The sequence below is a fragment of the Tasmannia lanceolata genome, unplaced genomic scaffold (genome assembly GCF_043159265.1).
Source record: "Tasmannia lanceolata isolate RefF3 unplaced genomic scaffold, GAP_Taslan_0.1 ptg000007l, whole genome shotgun sequence".
Taxonomy (NCBI): domain Eukaryota; kingdom Viridiplantae; phylum Streptophyta; class Magnoliopsida; order Canellales; family Winteraceae; genus Tasmannia; species Tasmannia lanceolata.
In genome coordinates this window covers 8,071,887-8,082,680 of record NW_027518684.1, presented here as the reverse complement: position 1 = coordinate 8,082,680, position 10,794 = coordinate 8,071,887, and the positions used below count along the sequence as shown (strand labels likewise).

Here is a 10,794-nt window from a genome sequence, read left to right as displayed (position 1 = left end):
GAAACCCCGAGATAAAAACTAGTTTAAAAAAGGGAGATGATAAATTAGCACCAACCATAGGATGATTCGCACCACTGTTGACCAGAATTGTGGCAAACTTCAACGCTTCTTTTAAGTTTACATGTGGTGCGAATCATCCAACGGGGGGTGCGAATTTATCATCGCCCTTACAAAAAATAAAGAACGACGCCCGACTTGTGAAGAACGAAACTTGTCAGAAAGACACGCAAATACCGCGCGTGTCGCGTACAAAAATAACCAAGCAAGTGGCACCATTGTGCAATTGAATTTGTGGAGCCCACATGGGCCATGATAAAATCTGACCGTGATCGAGCGATCTTAAATACCAATTCGGTGCAATTTTATACTGCGTAAGTTGAGAAATGCAAAAAAATCGAAGGCTTAAATACACTCTCTTTTTTTCATCACGCTCAATCAAAGGTCTAGAACATCCGATGCGAATGGGTCCCAGGGCCAATAGACCTCACTTGTGATGGCCAACAATTTCACAGAGGCGATCACCGTACATGTGGCAGTGGATCCATGCGGACAGTTCTTAGAAACGAAACTCCATTCAGTGCAATCTTTTCATATGGGAGGAGAGGCAGATCCTGTGAAATGAAGTTATCTAACAGTTCTCCATCATATGCAAGGATTGGCCCCACTAACATATTATCAACATGATCTCGACCATTGATGGAAATATGGCAGGTTAAGTCGCGAGTCAGAAGCCTTTGATTAGTGGGGGGGGGGGGGGGGGGGGGGGGGGGGGCTTACATTTTGTTGAAATTAACCTCTTAATCAATATATTTTACTAACAAACATATGGTAGAATCATTTGAAAATAACACCATAAAGGAGCCAGAATCAGGCAATTCTGTTGAATCGGGCAGAATTAGGTTGCATTGCTTGTGTTATGCAACCATTTTTAAAAAGGCTTATAAATCAGTTTGTCTATGGGCGCTTTTGTATTGAATTGATCCATTCAATGCAGAATCAACAAAATTTCTAATGATTCACTAGGAATGTTATATGGGCTTATTTGTATTGAACTGATTGATTCAATGCAGAATCAACAAAATTTCTAATGAATCAGTAGGAATGAAATCTGTTGATGCCGGGATCTGCGGAATTTTACCCTAAAAAAATCTTTTGTGATTTCAGCTATATAGATTTCTAATCTTGCATGATTTTAAGCTTAGTTTCTCTACAAACAGTATCCGAGTACATAAAATTTTCCAACAAGATATCAAGTTACCAAAGAAGAAAAGATGTACAGAGATCAGTTCAGCGAGCCCTAGAAAGGACTTAAATCATACTTACGTATCCTTTACAAAAGTAGATAGAGGGGGTTTCCCTTTGTAGTAGTAAAGCTCTGAATCTTGGAATATGCAAGCCATTAAAGGCTTCTCAAGAAGGAACTGATACTAGTGAGTAAAACATCATTCGATTTCGATGGTGGTTTAGCGTCTCGTTTTCTTTTCCTTTTCCTTTTGCAAGTTGGAAACATCTTCTTCTTGTAATCTCTATATATAGTTCTCTCAGTCTGGACTGTTATGATGCAAGGCCACCTTTCTTTGAGGGAGTTACTGTGAAATGGCAGCTGTTTTAGTTTGTTTCTTCTGCTCAAGTAGATGGGGGCATGTTTAATCGTGTGTGCTTTTGGGCTTTCAGCATACTCTTTGTTGTATTGGTGACCCTCTATTGCTTTGATTTGAGCTCTTGGTTCATGATGATATATCATATATCTAATGGTCATTTTCACCCGTGTGTCATTTTGGCCTCTCCTGCCTCCTTTATAAGACAATATCAAACCTTGTTAGCATAAACATAAAGTAAACAGATACGCTTCATAGATTTTTCTATTTTCCAGTTGCATATGCACTGGGCACATGTGAATGTAGGCATATGTACAGATACACAAGTGGAAATGCAGAATGATCTTAAAATCAGAAAAGATATGAGGTATATAACAGGAGGCAAAAAGCTTTAACGTGGATGTAGAAACTTTGAGAAATAAAAGTAAAATGGCTTACTCTTTTAACAGCTTTGTGACATTCTCTCTTGATCTAACAATGATTGGAGAACCTGATAAATCATTTGGTTTATCTGAAAATTGTTGCTGATCATATTGTTTATTGCTCTCTTTGTCGTTTCTAGATTTCTCAGGCGATGACCCGAAAATCTGCACTGTCAAGCTCCCACCTAAATGGGGACAAGGCGCAAACATGGATCACACATTTGCGGTGTGGAAAAAAATGAAATGATGACATCAAGCAGAAAAAATGACATGGGAAAAGAAGAAAAACTTAATGGTGCTGTTGGATGAGAGAATGATAAGGGAGAATTTGGAACTTGACCTGGGATGGATTGGATAGTGCTAGACTTCCAAATGGATGAGAAAAAAAATTATAAGAAAAAAAGAGAATATTGGCATTCCAAGAAATTATCAGAAGGGTAAGTTAAAAAAAACCAAAATTTTAAGAAATGAAATAACTATAGTGATTTATGAAAATTAGCAACAACATACTCTATAGCCGACCCCAACTAGTTTGGGACAAAGGCTTAGTTGAGTTGAGTTGAGTTGAGCAACAATATCCCTATGTTTTCAATAAAATATACCAGAGGTGGTGAGTTCATTTAGTTTTGAAGAACCAGGTATTGAAGTCACTCCATGAACACATGTATGCCAGCTTAGAAGTAATCTTACCCAATACAAGAGCAGCCCCAATCCACCCATCAGTACCCCACCTTTCATCAAGGAGGAACCAAGCAAAAGCAGCACCCCACACCGGCTCCAACCCATAAATTATCGCAGTTTCTGTTGCTGATACATCACGCATTGCACCTATCTGAAATAGAAACGCATGTGTCTTTTTCCAAAACAAAATTGCCCAAACTAGTGGGAAAGAAAAAAACCCAGAATTTTCACACCAACGTGAGGCTGATTAAAGTTGAAAAATGATAGGAACCAACCTCTATCCATAAGCATAACCCAGTTGAAAATATGCCAGTATACATTGCAGGTATCCACGGAAATGAAACCATCCAATCCCATATTGTTGCCCATGCCCATGATGACGAGGTCAATTCATGCACACCACCATACCCACCCCAAAAGAGATACCATATTGCTGATAATAAAGCTATTACACAGACCTGCATTCGCAACATTTGTTCAACTCATGGTATTATCATGATGCAAATTGTCAGAGTACATGATAAGCTCTATGTTAAGACAAGGGACAGTGAAAGAAGTGAGCTTAGGGAAATAGAGTTATTTTTTCCTTTTTGTAACTTTGGGAAATAGTTTAGAATGGAAAAAACTACCTGATATCCAAGCAGTGCTAAGTATTTCTCTTTGTTTGTGCTTCTTGAAATGTGTTCAGTTCTAAGCATATGGATACCAAAAAACACCGCACTCAAGATGTTCAAAACATCTCCAACCTGAAAAATTAATTATAGCTTTGTTCATGAAATAGAACTATAACCAATAGGAGCCAATAATGTCCTCCACTCGAAAAGAATATTGTTCTGGACTTTCTTCATCTCCTATTGAACTAAATACTATGCAAAAAGAAAAAATATATAAAAGAATCAATGCTAAAAAATCAAGCAGCGCTTACACTTGGAGGAGATCCACTGGATTCCAGCAACGCAACCCCTGCGAGCGAGATGAGAGCTCCAAACCAGGTAAGGGCAGGCACTCTTGCTCCAAACATGCCATCTATCAAGGGTACTACAATCACCTGCTCAAGTTACCAAATCTTTTAAGTCGGCTCTTAAGTGGTATTGTCTGTCAACTAATGATTTGAGGAAGAGTGTAGCAGAGAAGCATAACTAAAGAGCTTACAGTGAATGAAGAAATAAATGACGCACGTCCAGCATCGGATGTAAGTAGTCCTAGGGCCTGAAAAAGGTATCCCAAACTGACCCAAAAGCCTAACTCAATTCCTGCAGAACAGGTCTTGCTATCCCCACGTGCCTTTATCACGAATGGTAAAAATGGGATGGCTGCAACAGTAAATCGTACAACAGTGAAGAGTGCTGGATCCACAATATCTTCAACCTCTTTCACGACTGGAATATTACTCGCTGAAAAGGGACATCATGGAAAATTAGAAGGCTTGTAAAAATGGCAATAAAATTCTTGCTAAATCATGGACATCATGGACATCATGGACATCATTGGACATCATGAGTATAACATTTGCATTTCTAAATCATCCGTTGATTATTGTGGATTCTCCTTGATAACTATGTTGGATAACTAAACTAAGTTCGATGAACCCAATAAAATACTTGCTAACATTTAAAATAGGAAAATGATATCTGCGCTCCTTGTTTTAATAATGGCACTCATTTCTTTGATTTATACTTTTCTAATCTCCTGTCATGTTCCCTAAAAGTTAATAAACATCCAATCCGAAAAAATGTAAAATAAAGAAAGTAGTGTCATTATCAAATAAGGGAGTGAGGAAATCAATTCCCTTAAATTATATTCGTTAATGTACCTTTCCAACTGTGTCGACTCAGAGGTCAATCCTTGTGAAAATACATAGAGAATATGGCATCATAGAAGCCATGATGTTCCTCTGCTACCATGCCAAGGTAATATAGGGTCAATACACTGACAAGGGAATCGTGACAATATTTTCAAGAAAAAAGCAGAACACATATCCTTGTCCTAAATAACCTTGTATTAAAGAGTCACTCTGGAAAGGTTGTTCCGTTGTTGCATCATTGGACGCCAGGAGCAGGACAGGGAGCAGGAGGGATGAGAAGGGACTGTCTAGGCAGTGCCCAATCACTGATTGGAGCCATCATTGCACTTGACATAAAGTTATCCATCATTGATTGGTGCCGCGCGAAAGGGGATTTCCCTTACACCGTCGGGAGTACATAGAAAAATTGGATCACTGTCATTAGTGAAAAAAAAACGGCAGCACCGCATTTCTCCTAGATGGCCGGCACCGCCGGAGGGGTGGTTCATACTCAATTTTGACAGTAGCTCTATGGGAAACCCTGGGAGGGCGGGGCTTGGAGGGCTGGTTAAAGATCATATGGGGAAAGTCATAAGGAGATCAGACCGATTAGCAGTGAGAAAGACTGGAGTAAATGATTTGATCACTGAGGGGCCGTTTGGATACGCGGATTTTAGAATCCGGGATTTCTTCAAAATTGTAGCTAAGAGACAAGAGAAGAAGCGGACCAGCCGTCGTTTTTGACTCATTTTTTACTTCTCGCCCTTCTTTCCGTTAGCAATAGAGCAGCAGATCCTCCCATAGTTTCAGGTTTTAGAAATCTCAGGATGCAAGAGAGATTTTTAAAACCTGAATTCTCACTTAAAATCCAAGAAACGCTGTCAGGATAGCATACAACAGCTTGATCATGAACCCTCTCTTACACTGTTTTCAAACTAAAAAACTGGATTCTAAAATTCGCGTATCCAAACGGTCCCTGAATCTTCGATTCTTCCTTTTGGAATCAATTTACAAGAATTCTGAAATTTTGATCCGATAAATAAGGGCCAACTAAATACGAAGATCGGGATTGAAAGCACCCCCCCCCCTCTCTCTCTCTCTCTCTCTCTCTCTCTCTCTCGTTATAGGAGCAAGCGTAAAGCTCCAAGATCTTACTTCGCTCCACTTTTGTCTCCAGTCACAAGGTGAATGGTCCGACATGCGACATACCAGCCGCGAAATGCCTTTTGCGATGGACCCTAGCAAATCCCCATTTATTTTGTTTGATTTTCATTCTTTGTAGGCTTTATTATTTAGCTATTTGGGCATTTCTATTTTTATTATGCCATAATTGCATATTTGGGAAATACCACTTCTAAGCATAATTTATTAGAAAACAAAATCATGAGATTGGCATGTGAAACAACTCAATTTGGAGCAATTGGTTGTTTTACATGATATCAGAGGTATTTTGATTCAAGCAGGAAGAGAACGAGGAGAAAGAAGAGAAGAAGAGAAGAGGGAAGGAAGAAGAATAGATCCATGAGAGAGAGAGAGAGAGAGAGAATCTGTAGTCAATATTATTTCAAGAGAGAGAGGAGAATCTGTAGTCAATATTATTTCAAAAGCTCCTGTCTAAAACTTAGAGGAAAGTGTTCCTGAGCTCGAGCTCAAAAAACACATGTGGCCCCACATTTTTTGGGGGATCCAAAGCATTCATGGAGTCACAGCTCTTGATCCGAGTTTCATCGATCCAACGATATTCCAAAGAATCACAAAGCTAATTAGGCCACGTTTGGATACCCACAAGATTTAGATTTGGATTTATTTGATATTTTGAATTGGATTAGATCCTTAGATTTCCAAATCAGCTACAACAGTGCAAAAAATTCCGATTTTCAAATCTGTTCTGCGAGACATTTTTTGGAAATCAATATTTGTGGAAACTTCCTTCACCGTCGCTGCTCCTCGACATTGCTCCGGCAGCGAGATATCCCTCCCTCCTTCCCTCTCTCTCTCTCTTTCTCTCTCTCTCTTAAAACATGATCATGAAGATCATTGATGTATTTTGTATCAAAAACTCAAATCCAAATCAAAATACAAATGCATGACGTATCCAAACGGGACCTTACAGCATTCAACATTATGCAATTGCGATCTAATAGAATTAGAAATGCACAAATTGCTAAAAAAATAAAGCCTACAAAGAATTACAACAAACAAAATAAATGTAATGCTTTTGATCCGAGTTACATCGATCCAATGATAGTCTACAAGGGATAAAAAATTATTCATCAATCAGCCAATCTAGGGTTGAAAATACGAAGGCAGAGAAGAAAAAAAGAAACATACCATAAATTACCGTGAGAACATTGAGCAGGATGATGCTCCTGACCTTCTTAGATGCAAAGAAAATCCTCCTCCACAGAGGCCGTCTCCCAAAAAGCTTCAATCCGAGGCGTTTAAACTGAATTTGAGGATTCTTTTTTAACTCCATTTCTCTGATTTTCGATTCCTCAATTAAGAAGAAACTCCCGTCGGACGATCTGCTGATTTGAGTCAATTTCTTTCTCTTTTCCGCCGAAGAATTGGAATTGGAATTGGAATTGGAATTTAGGAGAGTATGATTGCTTTTACTACTGCTATTGTTTTTTCCTTTGGAAGAGGAAGAGGAAGAGGAAGAGGAAGAGGAATCTTCTAAGGAGAATCTGGTAAAATGGGTTGTTCTTTTTTTGTGTGTAAAGGTTGAAGGGGTGAATAAGAATTTGAGTCTAAGAGTAGAATCGCTCGACCATTTGCATGAAGGAGAAGCCATGGGAAGATGTTTCTGCAACTCAAGAGGAAAATCAAATAAATAAAAAATAATTGCGCGAATGGGAAGTGATATCAGCACAACCATTTTTAATAGTTGCACGAATGCAGCTTGTCTTTTAGTTTTAAATGAAACTAGATATGTCTTTAAATGATAAACGGCAAGATAAGTTAGTGCAATTATGAAGACCTGGTTGTGGTGTCATTTCCCAAAAAATATCAACAGCATGGGTCTCGTTAACTCGTTTTGCGGATGAGGAGATTTCTGCGCGTCGGGATAAACAGATAAAATATTTGCAGTGGTAAAAAAATTCCATGGAAAAAGAATTTGCTAGGCTACTTTCTAGAATGTGGGCCCAACAACGATCCATAAACGATCCGGATGGGTCCATCTAGAATTCTTTTCATTGGTAAAGCTAAAAGATAGGGCCTAACAGTCACCTGGAACATATAGGGCTAAAAAGTGGCTGTTAGAATAGAGCCTCACAGTAACTGTCCTCTTAGCATTTTTAATATGCAAAGCAAAACGAAATGAATGGGCCCAACCATGGGCCTGGAAGTGGACAACCTTTATGGCTAGAAAGGTGAAACACGTGTAGTCTGCCCACATAAAAATAAGATGCCTTATCATTGGTGATAAGAAGTGGGCCCCCTCACTATGTTTGTTCTATTTTCTATGGCTGGCATTTGTTGGATAATCGTGCTACTTGATCAGTAAGGGCTTTTCTGGATATATATTTCCTCTAATGGTGGGCCCACATAGGTCAACAACCTCAATCACCATCCACATCTCATGTGAACCTCAATCACCGTCTTTTTAATTAGGGCTTTAACTTGCCCAAGGATTGGCATAGTAAAAGAGGCAGCTAACCCAATTAGGGGTGTCAATGGGCCGGACTGTTTAGCAAAAAATGAATAGGCCAAATCCAGATTCAGCCCGAAAACAAGGTTATTTGGGATATTTGATTCTGGCCCCTTGCGCAGCTAAAGCAGATGGATTTACATGAAAGAACAAATTTTCACCCCTTTGGATTTAGCAGGTTCACAAGCATTGGCTAGTAATGGGCCTACGAAAAGCCCATATATTAATTGGGCTACAAGTGAAGAGCAAGCGCAGTACAAAAGATCTATACACAGCCAAAATAATTTTATAGGCCCAATCATCTTATAACTGAACCCAGCCCATGCACAGCCCTAGCTAGATAGTAGGTGTGGACATGGTTTCGGTTAAAACCGAAGCAGTTCGGTTCGGTTCTGGTTCGGAGATCTGGGAACCGGTGGCTTTCGGTTCTGGTTCTGGGTTTTGGGATGTGGAACCAAGAAGAACTGAACCGAACCGAGGAAAAAAACAATATGCCATTTAAAATTCGTGAAGAATTGGATGGTACCTTTATTGCAATCCAAACAGGGCTACTCTATTTGAGTAAGTTGTGGACATGTGACTGACTTTCCCTTTTTTAATCTCTACAACTAGACCTGGCAAACGGGCGGGCCGGGCCGGATTTGACCCGGCCCGTACGGGTCCGGGTGACCCGGAAAATTCTACGGGTCATTGACATTGGACCCGCACCCGGCCCGTACGGGCCGGGTCGACCCGCGGGTCACCCGGATTGTTGACGTATTTTTTAAGAGTTTTTTTTTTATTTAGGGATTTGCTAGCCACCTTCTCCTGGGCTATTTTTCGGCTTGTAGCCTCTCCTTTGCTGCAAAGATTGTGTGAAGTACGGTCTGAGACAAAGGTGGCTAGCAATACAGAGAATAAAGAGAAGTAATCATTACGGATTTTTAAAAGATTCTCAGAATTTTGTAAGTTTGAAATGAAAAATTACCGCAAAAAGGTCAGAAGTAAAATAATTACATATAAAATATGACAATTACCGAGAAAACTACGGAAAACAGTAAAACAATATGACAATTATAAGAAAAAAACAGTCTTTTGCACTTTTTTTACGGGCACCCGCGGGCACCCGCGGGTCCACCCGACCCGGCCCACTTTTGACGGGCCGGGTGGACCCGCGGGTCAATTTCTAACGGGTCACCAATAGGTGACCCGGACCCAGAAATTTACGGGCGGGCCGGGTGGACCCGCGGGTCCGGGTCACTTTTGCCAGGTCTATCTACAACAGCTGGTGCATTAAATAGGGGCCCACTTAACCGAGAGAAAAAAATTTATGCCATTTAAAATTCGTGAAATGCCAAAAAAATGGGGGTGGGGGGCGTTTATATCATTCTTAAGGCTAACAATTTGTTAATTCTAAAAGAAACAAAACAAGGGGCTGCAGCTATCATTTTTTAACTCTTTTTAATTCTAACTTTTATAAACAAAAGAAAGGAAAAACTAAGGGTGTGTTCGGCAACTATTCTTTTATGGGATTTTCCACCTTTTTAGGGGTGGAGAATTACGAAAGCAAAAAAAATCTCAAAAATCTTGTTCGGCTGCGTGACCCGCTAAGGTCTGTTTCCAAAATTTCTGCTACTTTTTTAACTAAAAAATAGGATTCCTTGAAGCGATAAATAACAGTTTCTAAAGTTTCTCATCACTCCGTTTCCACCCGATTCTTTAGGGGAGAACGAGAGGTGTCGACAAACATGCCTTAAGAAACCTTTTTTTTTTTCATTCTCTCCTCTGAAACGCCTCTCCCTCTCTCAGGCTCTCCGCTATGGTTTCTCGACGCTTGAGATTCGGCTTCTTGCACAATTCAAAATTCAGCTCTCAGAGAGTCTCTCTGATTACATCCTTTTCGCTGCTAACCGAACTTGGCTTTCTCGATTCAAAATTTCTCATCTTTTTTGAGGGATTTGTGATCTCTCATAAGGTTTTCTGATTTCTTCTTCAATCGGTACCAGAATTTTCTGGAGAATGAGCTTTTGAAGTGCTTAGTGTAAGAGGATTTAGTATTTCTTAATGTTTTTCTTCGTTAAAAAACAGATTTTTAGTTTCTAGATTTTGCATTTCTTCTGCAAATTTGTTAAGAAATCATGTATTCTTTCTGATTTTTGCCTCTAACTCATTTTATAGTATAGTTGTAAAAGTAGTTCTATTTCCACGGTCCGTCCAGCAACTCCGGGCCGTGAAGAAGAAGAAGAAGAAGAAGAACCCCAGAGGGTGGATATATAACAGCCTGTTAGTGTTTAGTATGAGGCAATGAGACCTGTATTAGTGTTTAGTATGAGGCATTTTGCATATAAACCAACCATTTTTTTACTTCTTGTAAGCCAGAACCGAACCGATTAAATTCGGTTTTGGTTCGGTTCGGTTCCAGGTTACATCGGTTCGGTTCTGGTTCTAGATTTTGGGAACCGACAGAGAGTTGTTCGGTTCTGGGTTTACCTCAGAACCGAACCGAACCATGTCCACCCTAGTAGATGGGACCTATGACAGTAGAGGGTTGGTCCCACTCTGCAGCAGAGGCACATATAGCAAGGGGGTGGCCACAACCCCCCAATGACATGCAAAATCCCTCTTATATCTTGCAAAAGTCAGCTGCAAAAATGGATTTTCCTTTGGCCATGGCCCCTC

The 10,794-nt window shown here is 39.9% G+C and overlaps 1 protein-coding gene across 1 annotated transcript; it reads right to left on the bottom strand.

Annotated features, from left to right (window-relative positions):
- Positions 1-1,165: 1,165 nt before the first annotated feature.
- LOC143881707 (uncharacterized) lies at positions 1,166-7,059 on the bottom strand. Its single transcript, XM_077384959.1, has 8 exons — positions 6,816-7,059; positions 3,854-4,095; positions 3,627-3,749; positions 3,331-3,447; positions 2,977-3,159; positions 2,711-2,852; positions 2,037-2,205; positions 1,166-1,794 (listed from the first exon to the last, which is right to left on the bottom strand). Exons 1-8 carry the CDS (start codon positions 6,958-6,960, stop codon positions 1,773-1,775), a joined length of 1,143 nt encoding a protein of 380 aa, XP_077241074.1. The 5' UTR covers positions 6,961-7,059; the 3' UTR covers positions 1,166-1,772.
- Positions 7,060-10,794: the final 3,735 nt, after the last annotated feature.